Source organism: Corapipo altera, unplaced genomic scaffold (assembly GCF_003945725.1).
Source record: "Corapipo altera isolate COAL_440 unplaced genomic scaffold, ASM394572v1 0, whole genome shotgun sequence".
NCBI lineage: Eukaryota > Metazoa > Chordata > Aves > Passeriformes > Pipridae > Corapipo > Corapipo altera.
This window is the reverse complement of record NW_020884872.1, coordinates 5020529-5044899: the sequence shown is the minus strand read 5'-3', so window position 1 is coordinate 5044899 and position 24371 is coordinate 5020529. Positions and strand designations below refer to the sequence as shown.

General features: G+C 43.0%; 2 protein-coding genes and 1 long non-coding RNA gene across 3 annotated transcripts in view; 1 reads left to right on the top strand and 2 right to left on the bottom strand.

The window, feature by feature from the left end:
• Nucleotides 1-7558, bottom strand: part of PDXK (pyridoxal kinase) — a 39704-nt gene extending 32146 nt beyond the window's left edge. The window contains exon 1 of the mRNA XM_027636695.1: nt 7368-7558. Coding sequence (XP_027492496.1) covers nt 7368-7454 — 87 coding nt within the window. The 5' untranslated portion in view covers nt 7455-7558. The remainder of the gene's footprint in view (nt 1-7367) is intronic.
• Nucleotides 7559-7797: 239 nt separating this feature from the next.
• The window catches only part of LOC113943620, a 20546-nt gene continuing 3972 nt past the window's right edge, over nt 7798-24371 (top strand). The window contains exons 1-2 of the long non-coding RNA XR_003526395.1: nt 7798-7885; nt 22661-22671. This is a non-coding gene — a long non-coding RNA (uncharacterized LOC113943620). The remainder of the gene's footprint in view (nt 7886-22660; nt 22672-24371) is intronic.
• RRP1B (ribosomal RNA processing 1B) overlaps nt 17620-24371 on the bottom strand; it is a 24690-nt gene continuing 17938 nt past the window's right edge. The window contains exons 14-16 of the mRNA XM_027635590.1: nt 22893-23039; nt 22101-22167; nt 17620-21006 (exon numbers count right to left, since the gene is read on the bottom strand). Coding sequence (XP_027491391.1) covers nt 20816-21006; nt 22101-22167; nt 22893-23039 — 405 coding nt within the window. The 3' untranslated portion in view covers nt 17620-20815. The remainder of the gene's footprint in view (nt 21007-22100; nt 22168-22892; nt 23040-24371) is intronic.

Sequence of the window (24371 nt, the reverse complement as noted above, 5' to 3'; positions counted from 1 at the left end):
CTTCACTTCCTTGGCAGTTTCCAGTGATATGACCTAATGAATGCTGTTCTTGAAGACTGTCATGGATTGCTCCTTCAACTTATTAATGTCATTGATAGGTGTGTCATCCTTGCTTGACATTTACACACACATTCTCTTCTGGGAGCTAAAACGTGACTGGACCCCTCGGTGGGGAGAACTTGGAACAGTTGTGATCAGACTGGAAAGGTTCTTCAGGTCAGGAAAACCACTTACTGCTGTTTTTGGGAACCACTGCATCCACAGATCAGAAAGCAGCTCTCTCTCAGCTTTTGCTTTGCCACAGGGGAGAGACTTTCCATTTTCCAGTGTGTGCTCCAGCACCCCCTTGATCCCACACATCCAGCTGGCAAGAGGTGCTCCGCATTCCCAAGACAGCCAAGTTAAATCACCATGGAAGGATTTCTACTCAGCTCAAACTAGTCCATATGCTCAAAATTTACAAAGGATGACAGAGGGTGAAGAGAGGTTTGTTTTGTTTTCAAATGAACCACCTAAGAGGTTTTGGTATCACAGTTCTCTCACCTGTTCTATGGATAATTGTTCCAGATGTTAAGGGAACTGGAGCTCAGAGGTGTCACGGATGAATTAGTACCAAAAAATTCGAGTTCTCAACAAAGGCTTGAAAACATTTCAGGTAGTTCAGCCCAGTAGTATTTTTTTAGCTACATCACAACATGATGAACTCGTCTGGCTTCTGCTGGGGCTCATATTATCTATCAACACAGACCTCCTTGGCATGTTTCAACCATTATGTTCATCATTTTTTCTCCTCTGTATATATTACTATGGAGCTGCACACTCTATCACATATAGTAATTTCAGAAGAATGGACATTTTATGTTCCAGGACTAATGTCCAGCTCCTCACATTAATTTGCTTCACCAACTCCAGCCTGTTTTCCATACAACACAAGCAACTGAAGTGGAACTTCCACTTGCATCTTTTCAGCCTAAAGAGGCTAAAAATACCTGCCTGGTGTGTGTTCAGTCAGCCATGGATAATGCTGTATCCCTTATCTAAAATGACTAAATATGCTTTTCAAGGAAGGGTGACCATAATTTTTTGAATATAAATAGAAAAAGTGAAAAGTAAAAAGCAACACTTGACTTAAAGGGAGATTTTAGAGAACTATCAGTAGCTTTGTCTGTCCCCTATTTTTCTCAGGTGTACCTTTGCACAATTTTTATATATGTCATTAAAGACACATTTTATTATTTCAAATTATGCTTTTATTTTTAATACGTTTTAGTACATTTCAGTATGAAACTAACTTTCACTTGAAGCTTTTTTCCTCCCAAAAATCTGATCCCTATTGTCTCTGTTATCTCTCCTTGTTTGTTAATAGGAAAAAAAAATATTCTCCCAACTGGAGAATACCTCATCTGGAGCAGAAATAAGACATAACTACTTCAAGAATTAAAAAAAAACCCAACAAATACTAAGACTTAAATATAGAAAATAAGGCCATTCCTAATATAAAAATGCCTTAAGCAAGTAAACACTTGCTCTGAGTACATTATATTCTCCACACAAACAGTGCAAATCCACCTTTAGGCAAGGTTTTCCAGTCTTTTAATAAGATTTGCAATTTCTTGACAACTCATTTTTTCCCCCCAAAGGCAGTGGGTGAATCAGGGTAAAGCATTTTTGCTTGCTCTGAAATCAAATATTTGCACATACTTATAGACACCAAATGGAATACTCCTTAATCTTTTCACTTTGCTGTGTTGTGGTAGACAAAAAGACTACATTTATGTCAAAAAAAAGCACTACTGTTTGTTCACTACATGTCACTACACACTCTCCAGTGTAACCATCATGTCAAGTAGCACCATACGCATCTGTACAGCTCAAATTTTCACAATGTACTATGAAAAAGTTTGCAAATGATCATAATCATCAACCACTGTAAACATTTATCATCACCTTTTTAAAAAGTCCAAAATGCCAACTGGTCAACTGGCCTCATCCACACACTGCAAAATAACTTTTAATGCATCTTAAGATGCTTTTTGCAGCTCTTCAACTGTACTATACAATCAGCATTTCTGTATTTTCATGACTGCATTTTTTGTATTTTCGTGACAAAGGCTTATTTGACAAGTTGCCACTACTGAGTGACTTGAAGGAACAGTTATGAATCCTACAGTCACACACTCAGACTTGACCTTGGATGAGGATGGTTCAGTCAGTCTGGCTCTCTGTTTATTAGAGACTCTGCTCAGTCATTCAGAGTCCACAGCACATCTGCAGTCCCAGCTGCACGTCTTTTAGGCAGGTTGAAATTACTCTAATTTTTCAAACTGATTATTTTGCATTAGTAGCTGAAAAGATTCCGTTAAAAGTTCGAAGAGAAATTTGAGGCCTCTTTTAGTTTAGAGTTCTGCACAAACAAAAACTCCTACTATTACATAGTAGTGAGACCTCAGAAGCCTCAGTCTCGTCCATCTTCCAGCAATATTAAGGGTTGAAAGCGACACACCCCCCTCCTTTCTTTTTTTTTTTTAATTGTCATTTGAGGAATAATCTATTTTCTTGTCCTCAGTCCTATCCCACTTGCCTTGGCTTCCAGCTTCCCGTGCAGGTGGAAAGTCCATCTCCTCCAGTCTTCTCAGAGAAGTTCAAAGTTCTCACCTGAGCTCACAGACAGCCAGAGCCATCCTTCCTTCCTTCATAGGTGGGTTAATCTGGACAAACACTTCTGGAAAGTTCTGGTAAAGTCTTTCCCCAGAAATCCAGACTGCCAGGTGGGGAACCACCTTGTTAGGACCTTCTGGATTACAAGTCTTTTTTGGGACTTCACCTTGAGCAAGGTATTCACTGGTATTCATTTTGTAGCTACAAGTACTGACATCCACACAATAAGTAAATGCTGTTTATACAGCTATGAACAAACCTTCCCAGAGGGGTCCTGATTTTTTTTCTTAATGTTTTTGTTTGGGTTTGGGTTTTTTTGGGTTTTTTTGTTTTTTTTTTAATTCATCCACCCCTTATTTACCTTTCCTAAAAGAACAAAAGCAAAGGTAAGGAAAAAACCCATGCTTCTGCAAGCCTCATTTGAAGTTTGATTTTAGAGCAATAATTCCTGTTTCAGATATGTAATTTAGGACAATCTTTGGCTATTACAAAGAGAAAATACATTCTTTTATCTTTGTATTTACTGTTTGTTTAAGATTAGGCTTTTTCAGCCTTTGATCTGTAACAAAAATAAGGGCTACCCAGTGGGAGCATTTCTTATTGTTACTCTGAAAAGACTTTTGATTGATTCATCCTTCTTCTGACTCATGTTATTAACACAATAGGAGCTGGGTTTGAAAAACAGAAAAAGCAATCATTTTGTTTAAGAGATACACTTTATCTTTCTGCAAAATACTTAATCCATTTTACTACTCTGTTCAACAAAATAAACTTAAAAAAATCTTAAAACTTTTTTGCAAAGGCAGTAGATAATTAGCAAAGATCTACTGATACTGGTTTTGCTCTCAGCATATGAAAGTAAATTGTAATCTCTTGGCTGGATAGTGCAGTTCAAGACTATCCATAAATATCAAAGAAATTATAGTCTGAGCTGACCTAAGTCGTTTTCCCATGTTTTATTTTACAATTAAGAAAGAGATAAAAAATGTAGACTGAAGGTTTTCTTTGGAGAAGATAATTACTGAAAACTAGCCTAAGACTGAGATTCATCTGCCCTTATTAATACCTGGACAACTATTTCCATTGAGCAGGTAAAATAATATTTAAAATAAAATAAAATAATTTAACAGATTTCAAAAGGCCATTTTATCTTGTATTGTAGAAACTGTTTATGGTGTTGTTCTACAGTTCAGAACAGGCAATTTCATTCTCCAGACCCAAATAGTTCAGGGTATTTGTCCATGTTTTTAGCTCCATCTTCAAGGTAATCAGATATAAAAGGAAGTCAAGATTTAAATACTCAAAACAGAGACATGATTTTCTCAAATTCTGAGTGTTAGGGCAGACAAAAGAAAAAAAAAAAGATCAACGAAACATATTCATGTTCCATTACCATTATCAGTAAGAACAGGAAGTACAGAACTCTCCAGATCTCACTGTTACCAAGCCATAAAAGCAGAGACCAACATTCTCTGGCTTGCAGACAGGGGTATAAACTAGTCCAGGGGCAAACAAATGTCCAGTGCCCAAGTAAAACTGTCTCAAACTTTCTCCTGCCTCTTCCTTATACTTTCAAAACTTTCTTGGAAGCTCATGGAGGCCCCACGAACATACAGACTGACACACTCTTTCCCAAGAGCTGATATTATGATGGGTGCAGTACATGAATCTTAAATTCATCCACCTACCAAAATTTTCCTGATGGTCAGAATGAAAAGTACCTCTGCAGAACACAAATCAGCCTGTCCTTGTGTATTCTCTGTGGTTTGAGAAGGACTGCAACTCTCTGTTTTCCAGTACTGCTCCCTTTTTTTCTTACTGCCACATTCTACCTATCTAGAAGGTGAGGCAGGAAAGGTAACCTAAAATCATATTTAAAATCAACAAATAAGAGGTGACTCTAAGGAAGAAACCACATATTATAAAAGTAATGTTGAACGGCATGGTGAAAACATACATTTTTTATTTTATATCATAAAAACTAGGACAACTCTTAGTCAAGTAGAAGAAACATTTTTTGGTGTTTTAAAAGAATTTATCTGACTAACAGTGGAAACTCCCCAAGTTAATGTACACCCTACTGCTCTTCCTCTCTTAAATGCTGGATAATCCTGAACCACTTCCTGATACCAGAAGCTGCTCAGGTTATTACTGTGAAATAACTAATGACTAGCTTAAAAATTATTCTGAACCATGCTCAGAACTTTTTTAAGAGATAGTAAAACCATGCAAGTAAAAACTACTTAAATTCTTGACAAGGCAGAATTCAAAGCAGAGGTGAGGACAGTTCATCTTCTGGCAAGCTCAGGTCTACATTTACTCTAGGACCTATTAGTTAATCTAGATTCTCCAATTACTTAAAGGTACTTCAACCTGAAATGGTGTAAAGGGTTCTAACATTTCCCATTCAGACTGTTACTTTCATTATTACAGTTGCTCTAATATATAACTCTTGTTTTGCTGTGTTTGCCCTATAGAAAGTGTTTACCATAAACTCCACAGAGGAAGTCTTTCCACAATACCTCCTTTTAAAATACTTTAGCTTTTAGTGTAATGGAAGTCTGACAAAACCAACTGGTTAAAAAAAAAAAAGACATTAAGGAATTCTCTGCTGTGCAAATTGCTGGCTATTGCTAATAAATAATAATGTCACAGATTTCCACCAAAGAACGAGCCATTTACACACGACTGGTCCTTTTGCAGAAGTCTGCAAACAGCAGATGAAACCATGTCTGGTTTTCTATTTGGATGCTGCTGTCCAAATACAGATTCCTGAACTGTTGTGTCAGGATTTCAGCCCATCAGGCCTCACAAGCACATAGACACACATCCTGCCTTGCAAACTCAATACTGGTGAGCTCAGAAGGAAGCCTCACTTAACCTTTATTGGTTCAGAATACCAAAATAAAAAAAAGAGAATGGGCAATAAGCATGCCACACTTGCCCCCATCCTCAAAAATAGCATCAGGTACCATTTTATCCACATATTAAAAAAAAATAAAAGAGAAAGACTCAGGTTTGTAATTCCTTTCCTCGTTTCAAGAAAACATAAAAAAAAGGGGAAAGTGTCACTTGGTGGCACTTTGCTTCATCTGATCTTCTAGCAAAACAAGGGTTTACATAACTTTCCAGCATGCACAAGTTCATTAAGGGTTGCCTGCATAGGATTTTCAAGTGCAGCCTTTAGTAGCAGGTTGGTTGTGCCTCAAGTGAATTTCTTTTCCACCCACCCCAGAAACTTCTTCTTATGCTATACTCTGAGGAATATTACTGCCTCCTAAACACAACCCAGCTACAACATCAATAGGATTTTTTAAACTCCAGTAGTATTTTATACTATCACAGTCAAGGAGCTAAAGACACTTTACAGGAACCCATTTGCCAAGTCACATGGGTCAGCCACGCAGAGGCTCATATGTCACAGAAAGGTTGAGTTACAGAGAAATAGAGAGAACCTTGGACAGAGAATTAAATGGAGACAACAGTTGGAGACTTCTGGAACAAGTATTACTCTGTGCTCTTCTGCTACACAGAAATAGAACGGGGAAGTAGAATTTCAGGATCATTCTGTTAGGAAAGAAGGGACACTTGTCCTGTAGATCATGACAACCTTTCAAGCCTGGGGCTCCACATACACAGATTTTTCCACAATACTCAGATTGCAAATATACATCACCCTTCACCATGTACTAATTTTCAAGAGGCTTGGTTACACTATAACTGGGTGGTGACACCGGGGTGTGACATTGGCTTGCTGCAGGCCCGGTCTCACGTGCATCGTTTATCAGAGTACACCATCGCTCCTGTCTCGTCAAGTGAGTTACACCATCGTTTGTTAAGCACGTACCAAGATAACCAATGTCACAACACACCGTGTTCTGGCAGTGAGGTTCTTAGAGAGCTTCCTACGGACACACGCCCTCAAGGAACAAAGACCTCCGGATGGTGAAGGCCCCAAATTAGCCCTTTAGGATACAGACCCTTCACAGGAGCCAACAGTGCGACCTGCAAAGGCTCACCCAGTGTTTTCCCACCACCAGCCAGGTCCAAGCAAGCACCTCCGAAGGCAGCACATGACAGCCATGAAGGCCGAGATCCAATTACACCCGCCAGCCCTGGGCCAGTTCCCCTGACACAGCCAAGTCCTTACACTCCACTACAGCCTCCCAAGACCCTCAGAAACCCAGGGGTGCCGCCCCACCCCGCCTCCAAGGAGTAACGGGGCTGAGCTCTGTGCCAGCACAAGGACACCGGTGCCTCCAGACCCCGGCGCGGGACACCGCGACCACCGTCCCTGAAGGGGCAGGAGCCCGGGCTGGATGCGCCTGCGGTGCCGCCTCTGCCCCACCGTGAGCCGAGCAAACCCTCCAGCAACACCGCCTCCCTCGCTAATCCCGCTCGCCGTCCCACGGCACGGAGCAGGAGCTGCGTTAACGGGAGCGCGGCCGCAGCGGCCGCGGGGTGCGCGGAGCCCCGGGACGGTCCCCGCCGCCCGCTCCGCCCGGCACCGCGGCGGGCGGGGAGGGCACCGCTCCGCCGTGCCCTGACCTTATCCCGACTTGGCAGGGGCCGCCCGGGCGCCGGAGCGCGGCGGGCAGAGCTGCCATCACACCGCCCGCCCGGCTCCGCGCAGGGGAGCAGCGGCAGCGCCGCAGGAGGAAGAGACGGAGGAGGAGAAGGAGGAGGGGGGCAGGCCCGCGCCCGCTCACCTGCAGGGGGAAGGTGGCCGCCTTGTTGCCCACGTAGCCGCGCACGACGTGGCTCTGGATGGAGAGCACCCGGCACTCGGGCTCCATGGCTGCGCCGCCCGCCCTCCCGCCCGCGCCGGGCCGAGCTGGCGGCGGCGGCGCCGGCAGCAGGAGCAGGAGCGGGGGGCGGAGCGCGGGCGGCGTGACGCGCTCGCCCTCCCTGCCCGCCTGTCACACACACACACGCGCTCCCCCCGCGGCAGGGAGGGAGGCAGGGAGGGAAGGGGCGGCGGCACCGCAGGCTCCCCCCGCGGTGGTCGCTGCCCGGCGCTGGGTGCGGGGCGGAGGGGGCGCCCGGTGCCCACCGCAGATCCGCCCCCCGCGCTCTCGCCGCGGGTCCCGCCGCCGCCTCCCCCGCGGCGTCACCGGTCACGCGCCCCAGCGGCCGCCCCGCCCGGCGGCGGCACCGGCGACACCGGGCACCGAGAGCGGACACGGCCCCGGGCAGCGCCCGGGCACGGCGGGGGCAGCGGGAATGGGTGGGCGCCTCGCCCCGGCGCCTGGGGAGTCACCGGGATGGGTCGGGTTGGAAAGGGACCACGGCGGGTCGTCTGTCCCAACCTCCCTGCTCGTGGAGGGCCATCCCAGAGCACGCGGCAGCGGGTTGTGTCCAGACGGTTCTGGAATGTCTCCAGTGAGGGAGACTCTACACCCTCTCTGGGCATTCTGTTCCACTGCACAGGGAAGAAGTTCTTCTTCGTGTTCAGGTGGAACTTCCTGGGCATCAGTTTCTGCCCATTGCCTCTTGTCCTATTGCTTGGAACAACCGAGCAGGGCCTGGTCTGTCCTCTGACACTCACCCTGTGGATATATGAAGTCCCCTCTCAGTCATCTCTTCTCCAGGCTAAACAGGCCCAGCTCCCTCAGCCTTTATTCATAAGAAAGATGCTCCAGTCCCCCAGTCATCCTCTTAGCCCTCCACTGGACCCTCTCCAGGAGCTCCATGTCTCTGTTGTCCTGAGGAGCCCAGAACTCCTGGGCTTTGGTAAATGAGCTTTTTCCACCTGGAAGGAGGTTGCAGTGAGGTAGGGGTCAGAGTCTTCTGCTCATGCCCACAGTGAGAGGACCAGAGGAAATGACCTTAAGCTGAGATAGTGGAGGTTCAGATTAGATAGAAAAAAAAATTTCACTGTCAGGGTGGTCAGACATTGGAATAGGCTGCCCAAGGAGGTGGTGGAGTCACCATTCATGGAGGTGTTTAAGCCCAAGCTGTGGGTGCCCTGACAGAGCACCACCCTCGCAGTCGAGTTCTGAAGTGAGTGCAATTGTGTGTTATTGACCCAAAAAAAAAAAAACCCTCGGAGGGCTGACAAAGAGTAAAAGAAGATGTATGTGTTGGCTGGCAAGTGCTACAATATATCAAGACTCTGCTGAGACAGGACTTGATGGTGTGTTTGGGAGTTTCATCTTTCTCTGGCCATTTGTCATTATTGACCGTCACAGATCACAATAAGAAATGACGCCTGATGCCTCTTGTTCTTCTTTGTGGATAGCTTTGAATCGACTCTTGAAATAGCGTGATTATTTCTCAGCAAGGTGAAAGAGTATTTTCCTCATCATAAGTAATCTGTTGGAAAATGAGGGAACATGCTGTCCTCTTTTCAGTCATCACTCCAGTTAAAAAACTTCGGGCTTATTCTAGTCTGGCCTAACTACTAACAGTTGCTTCACCACCTATAAATTTATGCATTTCTTGAATTGCAGAAATCAGTGCATCTCCATGGGGGCCCTATAAAAGGGCCAGAACAATGAGGAATCTGCATCATGTTATACTCCTGCTCCTCTAGCTTAGAGGGCAATTGTTGGAATACAGATCTTGTCCTTTTTTTCCCGTGTTTCCTCCCTTCCTCACTAATAGGGCTTCATGCTCCACTTTGACCTTGTAAGCCTATGACACACACACTGTCTTAGGTTCCTTTTGGGAATAACTCAAGATCCATCTTGTGGGTTCCACAGTGTTGTCAGGTGAGACTGGGTCTCAGTTAAGGAAGTTGTGTAGTGGCATTAATGGTTTGTCTCTGTAGTGCCTATACCAATTGTATTTTCCCCAGACTGCTTGTACACCTGAGCAAGGAAACTGCAGCATGGGTATCAATTACAGGATTGTTTAGGTTGGAAAAGACCTTTGAGGTCATTAAGTCTAACTTATTAAACCAGCACTGCAAAATCCACCACTAAACCATGTCCCTAAGTGCTACATCTACATGTCTTTTAAATACTTCCAGGAGTGGTGACTCCACCACTTCCCTGGGCAGCCTGTTCCAGTGCTTGACAACCCTTTTGGTGAAGAAATTTTTCCTGATATCCAATCTAAACCTCCCCTGGCACAACTTGAGGCCATTTCCTGTTATCCTATCCCTGTTCTCCTGGGATAAAGTTCTCTTGCTTGCTCCCACACCACATGCTGTTTCTCCAAGCAAGTGGAAAAATCCACTCTATGCAAGATTGCTGCTTTCTTCCTAATGTTCACAAAGGTCCAACAAAGGCAAGTACTCCTAGAAAACTTTATGCTTTTCCCAGAGGAACATCTGAAGCCTCCCTTTGTACTCTAAGCTGTAAAAATTGAAGTATTTTTAATGAATTGAGGAGTAGAACCTGCACACACAAAAGTAAGCAAGGGGGTGACTCAGCAGTATCAAGTGCCAATGTTTTTCCAACTATGAGGGAATCTGTACATCCATATACTAAAAAAGTTGCCACAAGCAAAGCAAAGGCTAGAAAACAATTTGCCTTCCCTTCCAGAAAGCAGCTCATCTGAAAGTGTGCACAGTTTCTGAGCAGTGTTTTTTTTTAAAGACTTTTCCCTATTTATTCTTTAAGAAATCAGGCCTCTTCCTCATAATAAAAGACTCTGTGTCCCAGGAAAAAGTGAAGCTTCGATTCCATAGTGATCATGCATCCTGCTATTCTATCATTCTCAAGAAAATAACTCCCAGGTATTCCTCCAAATCTGGGGATTACTAAGACTATTTGAGGAGCAAATAACCATTCAATGGGTGACAGAAAGCTTCACTGGGAAAAAAGAAAAAGGCAGAGCAGGTTAGATCAAGTGTAGGCAATAGAGAAACTGTTCTGGGCTTCCTATTACAGCTGCTGCAGCAGCACTGTGATGATACCTTTTGAGCTCCTGCCCTGTCAGTGGACTGTGCATGGAGTTTTATGGTGGTTTTTTTTAAGGTAACCTGACCACTCAAATCAGATCTCCTTGGTCAGAGCAGACTATTTGCTGGAAATGGTGAATTTTGAGTAGAAGATCATCATAATTTGATCGAGAGGATAGTTAAAAAGACCACAGTTTGTCAACAACTGTCAACGTTTCTTCCACAAATGTTCCCTGTTCCTCCTGTGCCCTCCTTCTGTAACTCGCTGAAATCCTGCTCACGTCTCCCCCACTGCTGTGCTCAGCCTGTCAGTAACCACAGAGCAAATCACCCCACGGCAGACCTGAGGCAATAATGCACGTGACAGGCATCCAGCCTGCAGTTCTGGGAGATACACATCTTCACCTGCCTTCTTTGCTTCTGGGCAGACAGGATAAACATCCTTATGGGCCATTTGTTGCACAGGCTGCTGCCTTCCTGTGTCTGTGTTGTTACCCTTTGGAATTCCAGCTCACCACGCATGAAGAAATTGTGAGATTATGGTGAATAACAAGCTTAACATGGATCAACAATGTCACGATATTGCAATAAAGGTAATCACCTTTTGGACTGCATAAACAACACTATAGTCTGTCAGACATATGAACTCGTCCTTGTAGCATACTGAGCACTGGTTGGGTCTCTGGTGAAGTACTGCCAAGTTTTTGGAATGACATTTCATTCAAAATGAAAAAATGGCACAATGGGAGAGGTCATAAGAAGGATCCAAGGCTCAGGACACACAACATAGGAGGAAATGTTTTCTTTATATTAATGAAAACTCAACTCTATTAGCAGCCTACAAATACATATAACACAGGGCTATGAGGGAGCAGAAGGGAATAAACCAATGTCCATGATGGAGGGCTTGCTGCCATTTTGCAAAGGATTATGAAATATGCAGGAGGAGATTGCTTGGGAAGATTGATGCGGTTTTATCTTCCGTTTGTTTGTTTTTTCATAGCAACTGGAAGAAATATTTTATAAATATTGATAGGTGTATTTAAATTTATCTTGGAATGGGGAACAGACTTGAACTACCAAGGTCTCCTGAAGCCCAGATTTTCTATTTCAGCACAATAGAAAAGATATGGAGCTGCCAAGAATATGACACACTGAGCTTGATAAAAGATGCACAGAGAGAAGGTCTTAAATCAGATTTTGTACGTTGCATATGGATTCTCTAAATCATTGCAGACATTGACAGAAAACAAAAGGTGACAGTTATGTAAAAGTAGTATCAATACCCTCTCCTCAAAAAGTCTTCAAGGCAGCAGAATCGGACCAGCACAGAGTAATAACTAGAATCATAGAATTGCTTAGGCTGGAAAAGACCTTCAAGATGGCTGAGCCCAGCTATTAACCCAGCACTGCCAAGTCCACCACTAAACCATGTCCCTAAGCACCACATCCCGTTTCTTAGATACCTCCAGGGATGGTGACAGCCACAAGCAGTCTGTTCCAGTGCTTGACAACCTTTTCAGTGAAGAAATTTCTCCTATATCCCATCTGAACCTCCCCTGTCACAAATTGAGGCTGTTTCCTCTTGTCCTGTTGCTTGTTACTTGGGAGAAGAGACTGACTCCCCACCTGGCCAAAATCTCCTTCCAGGTAGTTGCAGAGGTCAGTGAGGTCTCCCCTGAGGCTCTTTTTCTCCAGGCTAAACACCCCAGCTCCCTCAGCTGCTCCTCACCAGACTCTTGCTCCAGCCCCTTCCCCAGCACCACTGAAGAGTACACCTGTTCAAGCCATGACCAGCCAGTTTTTCCAGAAGAATTCTGTGGGAAGTGGTGTCAAAGCCTTTGCTAACATCTAGACAACATCCAATTGTGCATTCCTCAATCAGAAGACCATCTGTATTTTAAGATACTGATTTTTGCTTCAGTTCAGTGTTTGCTAAGACAGATTGTAAAGCACCAATTTATGATTGTGATAGTAACCATAAGCTGTTAGCAACATTTGATGTAGGAGGGGACCGTTGTCCTTGTTTTGTGCCAAATTTTCACTTGGCCTGTATTAAAATGATTAACTTTGTCAGGAATTGTCAAAATTACGGGATGATCAGAAGATCAAGTGGGCTATCTATTCACTTATACCTCTGACTCAAACCTGTTCTCTTTCACTTATTTGACAAATCTCCATATATTTTGAGCATTTTTACCTCCAAATATCAGGCCCAGTCTTGCAATCCTCATGTCCATTGTTGGAAGTGCTTCTGGGATGGCATCCACGGGGCTGGGTGTCAAGCTGAGAGACAGGCCAGTGATAACAAAATTCTGTTTAAAATGCCATATTGCTATCATGAGTTGCTGCAGCTGAACAGCACTGTATAGCATAGTATTCTTGATCCTCATTGCCTAAAATACATCCTCAACCTAAACCACACCTTTTTATAAAAATCATACAAGACCACTCTGCTGTGAAAGTAATTCTAAGCTAAAGCACTCCTTACACTGGTGCAATTCCCAGTAACTACACACAAATATTTTGGCTGGTGCTGATGTCTGGTGCACGTTTAAGTTGCAGTGTCCATTTAACAGAATTATTTAAGTTAAAGAAAGCCAGGAGGCCTCCTTTGCTTGGCTAAGGGAGCTGAAGTGCTTCAGATCAGCTTGCAGTTTTGTCCTGAATGCTGGTGTTTGCACCCCCAGGATCCAGTTCTATTGCACTTAGTATCCACTATGTAATATTGGAGAAAAGCAATTCATTAGTTTAGTAGTTTAATGCCATTTAACCCTGTTTGTCCTTGAATAACCATTCACCAGCATTAAAAGGGTATCAGGGTAAGTGCAAATATCTCTTTGCCAACCAGTTTATTTCCAGCAGCAGACCAGAGGGGATAGGAGATGCAAACAAAGGCATAGGAGATGCAGTTACAGGGCAATACAGTACAACATATGCCATGATAACAGCTTTAGAAAAATTAATATAAATGGTTTTGTTTTGCTTTGTTTTTAAGGCATCTTTGGGGAAAGTGTGAAGAAATTGGTGATATTTCCCTGTTTTTATTAATTCGATTTCATGGACACTTCATACCTGGTTTTTGATATTTAACCTTGAAAATTGTTTGACTTAGATTTTGGGTCAGAAACGCCACACACTGCATATTTGCTTTATAAAACATGATAACAACTGGAAAAGAGCAAGGCCCTTCCTGGCAGTGGGAATAAACCTCTCAGCCATGAACTGCATCTCTCAGCAGTTTGTCCTGTGCGTGTCTTGCATCACATGCCGTCGTCTTGCAGTCATGAGTCACTTGCTTCAGCTCCCACTGCTCAGGGATAACGGCTTGGCAAAGCTACATAGCTTATTCCCTCATTCCTTAGGGAAATGTGCACACAAAGCAGTGGGAAGCCAGGCCACTGCTGTGCTGGAAACAGAACAGATTTGCATTTGAGTTCAAGCTGCAGGGTGTACATGCTAAGACTAATACCACGGCTTTTTCTAGTCCTGTTACCTGGGTAATGGTAATTTCATTTTGTTCTTTTCCTTCAGTGGCTACAAAAAGATTTTCTACTTTAAATTAAGCTTTGAATTGAAAACCTGAATGAAATACACTAAGTTCAGAAATGAGCTACTTAATTTTTCCAGTTATTCTAATTTCCCTAATAATAGAGGACAGATTTCAGGAGTCTGAGAGGGGCTAGTTCTGTCTCAGGGTGGAAATTCCTTTCTAATTTGCTCTTGCTTTTCTTTGTTATTAGAGGACAGTTCTCCTCCCTCCTGTAGTTTTGACCATTGTGACCAGTAGTGAAGTCTAACCTATGTAATTCTGAAAATCTCCAGGATCTTCCTCCTTAGTACAAAAACATAACGGTAGGATGAAGTTAGCAGACATTAGTGGGACCAGGATTTCATAAGAGACTTTCAAAATTTCATCAGCAGTTTCAGGGTTATCCTGAGTTTGCTAGATTTACCCTTTACTGGTACAGCATTGGTTTAGCACCCAAAAGGTCTCTAAAAAAAAATAGAGAAAAGAGAAGAGAAGCCTAAAAGTGCACACACACACACACACACACATATTATACAGAGAACTGCAATTCACACAAACAGCCAAAGTTGCAAAAATTTGGATGAACACTAATCATGAGGTTCCATTCTTGGAATGTGAGTAATGATCAATTCCTTTATGGAACCCAGATTAAGATCCTCTCAGCAAACAGCAGCAATCCAAAGGTAGTCCCCCAAAACTCTAGGAAAAGCAAGAGGGATAAAACGAGAACTCAACTACAGACCATTATCATAATATGAGCAAAACAGTTGCGTGTGTGAAATAGAATCTGTATTTACACTTCTGGTAAGGGAGGGCCAGAAACCAGAACATTTTTTTGGACTCAGTCCCCCACCTAAATTAATGCAAGATGCTTCATACAAGATTATTTCTTCTGAGGACTTTTCATCTTTGTAAATTTGGTATTCTGAGATGGAAGAAGAAAGAACTTTTTACAGAAAAATTACCGGCACAACATAGTGAAAAACACTAGAGATTCTTCCTTAGGAACGAGATTTTTCCCCATTAACAAGATTTTTCTCCAGGATAACTAACAATCTCTATAATTAAATGAAGGAAACTGATAAAAAAGATGTGAAGATTGCGTGAGATAAATGGGCAAAAATTAAAAAGTAGCCGTCTGGTCCTGGCAGATACTTGAGCTGTGCAATACTATCAGCAGCAGTTGTAAGTTCCTTGGGCAGTTGACATCATTGCCCACAGCTGGTTAGAAATAATCAGCAGAAATTTCTGTATCATGTGCAAGCTCTGAACATGCCAGTGGCCAACTGCAAATTCCTGTGTCTGGCTTTACAGTGCAACACAATGTTTTCTACTCTTGGCAAGCAACTCTGTGGAGCTCAGGCCCTCAGTGGCCAATTTTGCAGCTTGTGAACAACAATTTCTTCCTCTCTTGCCATAAAGGGCTCCTGAGTGGATTTCTAAGGAAGAAACAGTGGGCACTCTCTGCTCTCTGACAGGCTATTGGAAGGCAGTGCAGACATCTTGAATGATTCCTGTCCTTTCTTTCAAAGGGATTAATGGCAGGGAAAGACTTGAGCGTTTTCTTTTCAGAAATAAAATTATCCCATGACAATATTCTGCAGAGGCAAGTACACATTATTGGATTATACAAGTGTTTACAGTTTTAGCCTTCATTTTATAGCAGATGTCTCCAAGATGCTTACCATAGTGGCAAAGCCTGTGAAAAGATGGGTCAAGACTGGAATGAGATCTGCTCCCTAAACTGAGACTGGAATTCACTTCCCTGAAGAGCCTAACTGTTGGTACTTCCAGGTTTTTCACAGATCTGTCTGAACAAGGTAGGATTTAATCAGGGATTCTCTCCACATCCCCATTACTTAGTAAAGAGCAACATTTCCTCACAAAGAGCTAATTTAGTATTGTATCCTCCTTTCAGCAAGATCACAGAGAAGAGTCCAGGCTGGAGCATGACCAAGCCTTCATTGAACTTAAGCATTCAACAACAGAAGGAAATTCTAAGAAATATTATTGGATTTAGAGAAGTCTGGCTTTTTTCTCACTAAGAAGATCTTGAACTCTTTCCATCAGTTCAGTTTAATTCTTTATCTTTCTGACTCCGCATGCATATTTTTGCACTGAGTATTAAATTCACCAGTGTGCTAGCCTCATCTCTCATCTTCCCACTGGGAAAGCTCTTGGTCCATGTAGCATTTCCACACATCTTCCTTCTCCTAGACCAAGGCTCCTCCTAAGTCTCTGGCACTGGCAGCACTGCCCTCCACCACTGCTCCCTCCCACTGAGCCCTGAGGGCTTCCAGGTGTCAAGGCCATGGGCTGAGGGGGCAGCAGGGGCTGTGTGGGGCAGGGCCCGGACTCTGCCCCTGCTGCCTTCACCTGCTCCCACAAGGCAGGAGAAGCTGCTGCCTGTGCCGACTCTTGTGCCTTGGGAGTGAGAAGTGCACGATGCTCCTCTTCCAGAGACTGCCCGTGGTCCTCCAGACCAGCCCCCAGACCTGCAGGCCCTGGTGTGCCCAGACCTGTGGGAGGCTTCCAACACAGTCCCACACGACATCCTGATTTCCACACGGGAGAGCCGTGGGTTTGGAGGGTGGGCTACTCGGGGGATGAGCAATTGGATGCAGAGATGTAGCCAGAGTTGTGGCCAGTGGCTCCTTGTCCAGGGGGAGGCCGAGGATGAGGGGTGTCCCTCAGGGCTTGGCCTTGGGACCAGGGCTCTGGAGTGTCTTTACCAGTGACACAGGCTTGGCCACAGTGACTGTGCAGCCATCAGGTTTCAAACCTCTAGTGCCTTCCTCCCAAAATGGACCAGGCAGAGTTGACCATGATTAGAAAATCAGCGTCTTTTATTAACATGTCCATGGATGAAGGCACACCCTGTTGCTCCCTCAGGATGCTGCACAGGCTCCGGGCTGGCCTCTTTTACAGGACTGTGTTCTGAAGGAAATCTGTTCCCATTTTAACTGGAGGTTTAAGTTTTAATTTCACTAGTGCCACCGGTATGGACAGATCAGGTTTCTTTGTCTGAATAATTATTTCTGCATTTCTGAAAATTCTGTGCCTGTCAGGAGACCCTGATTAATTTTTGTAATTGATCCTGAGCAGGTGCAGGACCTGTCAGCACCTGAGGTGGGGATGCAGCTCTCTGTGGGATTCCTCTCTATACATAACTCCATGGGGCATGCTGATGGCAACAAACAGGCCAACAGCTTTCAGAGTGTCCATCTCTTACCTGCTTTGGCCCTCTGCAATACACATCTTGCCATGTTATCACTCCAATTACCAGTTTTCATCGTCAAGCAATGACAGTGTGTGATCTACTTGCTTCCTCTGAGCAATCTTTTAGGTGCTGCTCTCTATGGGGAGCAGCTCAAGGTGTATGAACAGGTATATCCTACTGCAAACCTACTCCTAATGTGTCTGAGTCTTCATCAGTTTGGGCTTTTTATACCATAAAAATAAAATAAAAAGAGAGAGAGCAGGTGCACATGGGCAAGAACAACTTTTTTTGTACTTTCAAGTGGCCCCCCAGACGCTACCCTCCATTTCCCAAATTTACAAATTTAGCCAATATACAGTGTCCACAAAAAATATGGTTTATTGGTCTAGATTAAATGATGTCAATGCTTAGACACTGTATTTGTATTAACAATGCTCTTGCAGAGGTACACAAAATGATATTTTTCTGCCTATAATTAAATCTAAGCACAGGTAATAAATGACAAAGGGTGTTTGATGCTTTCCAAGTCACATAGCTTTCATAGACTATAAAAGACCTTGCATATCCAATAATTTAAATACAACTTCAACTTTTTGCCTTGCTGAATTCATTTTGTGCTTTTGAGTTCTCTTGAAGCTATAAAGAATTATCAACTATTAAGAGTTTGAGAAAGTTGATCAGATTTGTAACAAAAATGCAGAGACAATCATTACAAAATACTGTCCTTTAAAAGTTATGTCACATTAGTTTTGACTCAGAGCATAGCTGGCAGCTGGAAAGATGGAATAACACTATGAAAAAAATCTATGAAACACCATCAAACAGATCAGATGAATTTTTCCTTTCTCTTTTCCCATCAATACATCTCTCCTTACAGTACCATTGTGTCTGTGCAGTGGATATCCCAGATGTTACATTTCTTTCACATTTGTTTTTGTCTTCAGTGTTTATTGGAATTGTCACTATCCAAATATTTTGTGTAATTTTATTCAATTTAACCCAACCAAACGGCACTGACAGTGAGTTTTGTTGGTAAAGTTGTCCTGAATGAAATTCCAGACATCACTGAAGACAATACACACTATATATGTAATATTTACAAAACATTCCACCAGTTTCATGGCACAGATGGATTAAGGATGAATCCCAACAAGCAATCACATCACTAAAATTATAGATCAAAATCTGACTGCCATTTCTGGCCTCTCCATTTAACACCGTGGGCAACAAAATATTTGCACAAGCAACAGGTTCAATGGATCCACGATCAACAGAGGAGGATCCAGACAACCATTTAAATACATTTCCATAATAAGTTATATGTATTAAAACCAAACCAAACCCAGACAAACCCAAAACAAACCCCAGTGTGTTCTGATCCTGGATTGTTCTGTGCACACCAGATCCACCGACTGATTGTTTGCATCTGTATCCTTGGAGGAATGTGGCATCTTCAACCTAAGGCATTAACAACCATGCACATACAAATGCTTTTATGCATATTCCACAGTAGACTTTTCACCCACAGTACAAAATAACAGTACAACATATTGAACAGGCTGTCACACCCTACTTACCATCATCTTGTTAAAAAAAAATAAATCCATTATGCTAATATACAATGAGAATTTTTTAAAACATAAATGAACAATACTTGCTCAAACAAGTATCATTAATTTTATCAGTGTATTCTCCAGAGTTCTTTATTGATCAGTCAAACAAATATAGCCTAAAACAAAACCAAAACCAAATGAAATTCAGTCCTTCACTGTAAATGAGAAAAGACAAGAGTAAAGTGACTTTCTGGCAGTACCACAAACCATGGACTGTTGCAAACTTTGTGCAAGAACTGGGATGGATAAGAACTGAGCAGCTGAGACCAACCAGCAATCTGCAGGTACACCAGTATTCTGAAGCAATTCTAGATAAGCTACAAAAGAACAGTTTCAATCCAGTTGCTTAAGAGGAGTTGTCTGGCAGAGGACAGTAAACATCAAGGACTGATAAAAAACAGTATTGAAGTATGCAAATATGACACAAAATATAATTCTGCTGGCTGAAATAGCTAAATAAACATTTATCAGTTTATTTAACTGATAATCCAGTTACTATACGACAAGGTAATGAAGCAGGTCCACCCTCTCTCTTACAGAATTCCAGAAGTAACTGGGGGGAAGCTTCAGGAACAGCTTTGCTCTGACACCAGGTTGTGCCTTCAAGCTGAGCTCTAATGTAGAGACCTGCTGCAAAGCCTTTGCCTCATTTGCATTAGCAAAACTTCAAAAAAAATTTAAAGTCTTCCAATCATATCAAAAGAGTTTTTATTTTCATTTGCTCCCCCTTTCCTCACTGTTCCCCCAAAGAGAACATTAATGGTCTCTCATGGAAAGGCACCTCATTCTTTACCAAAGAAGTAAAGAAAAAAACAAAACATGCAGAGTAGCGATAAAATACCCAAATAAAAACTTAACGCCAGGAAACGCTGCAGACAGAGTTCTTCTGGTTCTACATCAAAACCAAAACGAAGCTGCCTGGGCTTTAAAGTTTCACCTGTACTGAGAAGCACCAAAGCTTTCAGAGAGACGTGTGTCCTACCCAAAGATGCACTGCACGGATCTAGCACACTTCAGTACAACCAGAGGCTCATTCACTGAATGAGATCTGAGTTCTGGCACCATGTGGTGACACAGCAGCTGCTAAAGCAGAAAACCAGGAGTCCTGTCAGACCTTCGGGAAAGGCAACAGTAGGGGTGGGGGAAAGACCTGGAAATATCAAAGATTTCTCCTGCGCAAGAGCACGATTGATTTCAGTGACAGTGGAGGGAAGAAGCCAGCTTACAATGTGACAGGCACAAGCCAGCTTTGGCACTTGTGTTACTGAAAATAATGTGGTGGCTGTCCCCAACTCAGCAGGCAACCAGCTGTGAAGGTTTACTTGCAGCAGTGACCACTTGAGCAGCGAGGCATTTCTTATCCCAGGGAAAGCTTGCTTGCTACCTGTAAAGCTACTCAAGTCCAGCTGTTATGAAACAGAGACATGAGGTAATCATTATTTCCAGAAGAATTAACAGGATGCCAAGGGTGGCACACGAAAAATGACTGAGTAAAATTTTAAAATAATGAACACACGTAGGCTTAAAATCTACATTGCCTTTTTCCTTTTTAAGCCCTATCCAATGAAAGACATTCTAACAGCATGAAGTGCAAGTTGTCTTACACTGGCTCAAAAAAATAAAAAATCACTGCAACAATCAAACCCTGAACATTCCTTAATTAAATGGACAAGTCTTTTGGGAATGACATGGGCAGAGACCATATTTTTTGTAGACCAAACCTGAGCAGAGACTGGATTTTGTTTCTTTTCTGTAAATAGACAAAACAAGTATTTCAAGATACAGCTGAAGTGGTTTCAAAATAGCAATGACCCAGGTCACAATCAGAATTTTGTATATACAATTTGTATTTAACTTAAAAAAATAAAGAAGTTCAAAATACCTCCAGAGAACATTCTAGCTTAGCAAAATGTCCTGTACAAAAGTAGGCCACATCTGTTGGTTTAAAAGAAGTCCACAGCAGTTGGTCTCTTCTTAGCTGACATAGTAAATGGTTTCTTCATCTGGGGTTCTCTTGCTGGGGTAACTGTGGGTGACTTCAGCACCCCATGATGAGGTTTCTGTTCAGGATTGAAAGCCACACGGGAGGGTCCTTCTGGGCTCACTAATATACTTTTGTCAGTCTTTTTAAATTCTGTTGGAAAAACAAGCCAACAAGTTAGAAGAAATGCAGCTGCTGGAACAACTGGGCCTGTCAAACAACTGTGGAATTGCCCAGCCCTGCAAGTCTGCCCTAGATCCTTAATTCCACTAAGGATCAGAAGCCTAAGGCTGCAGAGAAAACAAAGAGGTGGTGGTGAAGCACATCTCTTAGCAGAGTCCCTTGGAGAACAGGGTCTGCTGCAATCCACTGAGAGGCTGTGAACCATTCCCATGGTTCCACAGACCACCAGAGACCCTGGGCCTACTCCTGAGACACAAGTGTTCCAGCTGTCCTGAAGAACACCACTCCTGAGTTTAAAATATGATGATGGCTAAGAAATGTCTCTGCTCTGACTGCTGAACAGCACTGCTCTAGTGTCTCAAGGTCATCCCTTCTGCCAGCAGAGAAGCACTTATCTTTCATTTTGTGCAGCTGTGTTGTATTAACATAAAGACGTATATCTAAATATACTGTTCTCAATTTAAACTTGATTTACTGCACACCTCGGTGAGTTAAAAATTAGCTAAATGAATACATGGAATACAATTCTATGCTATGGAGCAAGACATTTATTTAACAGGGAAAACACTGTCTGCTTACAGAAGGTCACATCTACTCGTGACCATCAATAAACCACAGGCAGCCAAGATAAAAAGGAAACTTTGCTATGTTAAAGTCTGATCTTATCAGCACATCAGCACTCTTTGTCCTGGGAAACAAGTGAGCAATGAAAGCTGTGAAACTCACGTGTTTCCCTCAGAGGTGCCCTGCAAACAGGCAGCTCAGGAACACGACTCCATCACTCTCCTGCAGTTTTCCACCTATGAGGCTCCTTCTGCAGGTCAGTAATGCAGCACCCCGGAATTGCTTAAGTCTAGCTGTTGGGCTGAATGTCCTAAACTTTCCCATCTCCTCTGAAAAGGAACTTGAGGAGGGTTTGTAAACTATATACAATTATTGCAACAAAAAGGGATCAGAATCATGCTGTTCTAGAGGTGTTCTCTAGATGTGTGTGAATGCATGAAGCTTCCCCCTCCCTCAGCCACAAGAGAGACTGTGGACACACACAGATATATCAGACTCACCAGCAGTCATGTTTTTATTCAAGCCAAATGTGACTTTTTTGCAGCTGGGTGACTGCAGCTTGTTCAGCTATAAAACAAAATGGAGACATGAAATAAGATTGCTGAGGCAATGCTATGATTTCTTTTACCTGTGTAAAGCAGCCTATTTCCTTCATCTGGTTTGGAACTGCCCCAATCCTCTAGCACTGACCCCTGCTAAGACAGCACTGTTTTTCTAGCCAAAAGCAAACATACTCCATTTGTGGAGAAATCACATACTCTCCTTAATGTCATTACATAATTCAACAACAAACAAGAACATATTTGTGTATTAAATAGAGTGGCCCCACTGCACTCAGGCCTCAAAGTGCTGAGAGGGCTTGAACAGATATTACATGTTAAAAAGGTTCAGAAAAGAGGGTAGTCTTTTGAAGCCCTGTGCTGTTAAAATCTCCACAAATGGGAAGAAATGGAGGCTCAAAGTCCCTCTGCAAGACTGAAAGTCAGTTTATGCTTTTGCTTTCTTGTGAAATGAGCAGACTCAGAATGGTGGGTGTTCAACAAGAAGGTACCTTTAAAAGCAGAGGGGAGGGTAGGAGGGGGTTTTAGAGGTGCCTATAACTCATTTTCTGAAACTCTGGAGCCATATGTGACTCTGCCTACAGGGAAATGCAACAACATTTCCACTTTTATCTGCTCATGGTAAGAGACTAAAGCAGAGTGGAAAAGACAGCATGAGGGAGGTCACACCCTTCGGTGGGGCAGATCTCTTGGGAAGAGACTTGTGCCTGTCCCTCTGTGAGATCACCTGACCTGTAAGGATGTCCTGGTGGAAGAGATGGCGTTTCTGGCCTTCCTGAAGAACACTCCCTTTGGTAACGTTGTTTTCTCAAATTTTACAAAATCACCCCCTGGTTTTGCTTTCTTTTTCTTTAATGGTGACAGGGCATCACTGCTTTCCTGTGAAGGAGGGAAAGGGAAAAATGCTTCAGTACAACAGTACTCCAATTAACCATACCTAGTACATTGGCTCGTCATCATGGTGAGCTCTTAAGATGCAATTGTGCAATTAGCACGACTGAAAGCAGAAATTTAAGGCAAGCTCTGTAGAGAAAGAGGAAACTATCAGTGCAAAGCACAGAAGGAAGAACCAGTAACAGATTTGCCAGGCCCATCAGAGTGCAAACAAACAAGGTTTTCTCCATGTGGATGAGGCTGCCTTGCAATTGATCCAGGTCTCCTACACACAAGTCATTTTTTTTTCCTTGAGCAGAAGCAAAAACTATTCTGTGGTACCTCTGGATGCATAAGATACACAACTAATGAACAAACCCACCTTTGGACTAAGATGGAGATTTTGGAGAAAAAAAATAAAGTGGAGTACGAAGTCTTTGCACTCTCAGAAATCCAGCTATTGTGTATTGCTTCTAGTTTGCTGCCTCAAATTCATACTCTTGTGGCATTTAAAGTAATTCTTCCTTCCAGCAGAAGGCAATTCTTAGGGCCTATACTGGCAGAGCTTTCTAACCTGCTGTTTACAGACTGTGGACCAGTCAGATACCTGTGGACTACAGTCCACAGTTATGCTTTACATCAACCTACAGATGTGAAATTCCAAAAGCAGTTCACTGACAAGCTGTGGAAAATGTCCAGGGGATATGACCTCTTTTGATTTGAAAATCACTTGTGCTTTCAATAAAGTGAAAAATCACAAGAGTTTTAGCTTCCTGAAATCTGGATACACCTGTGAAATAATGCTGATCTTGTCTGTTTTTTCCCCTTCTCCTCCTCCTCCTCCCTCTCAGGATTTGAAGCTAATTCTTTGGAGCTGTGTGTTGCCCTTGAAATCAAGAATCAAAACACTCCCCTCATTACTGGGCTCAAGGCCAGGATTACGTAACTAAAACCAGGAAATAAAACAACATATTATTTCTCAAGCAACGAAAGCAAAATTAGCAGAGCTTTATTTCCTCCACATTTGTGCATTTTAGCTTTACCCTGCCCTCCTGTTTCTTATCCCAATACTCTCACTCTCTTCCTGACTCCCAAACATCTCTCCTAGTCTCCACCCCCCCTGCTCCCACTCAACACACAGAACCACCTGGACTGGGGTTGTGCTGCTGCTTTTCCCCTCAGTGCCCACGTTAATTTGTGCCAACAACTCATTTCCCTGAGGTTTGCAGAAACTTCTTATCTTGAATCCATTTCAGGTCTTGGAGCCTGTTGGTCAGTTGCAGCAAAGTTTTACGGAAATAGATGGGGGTGGCAGAATCATATTTTCTTAGAAATTAC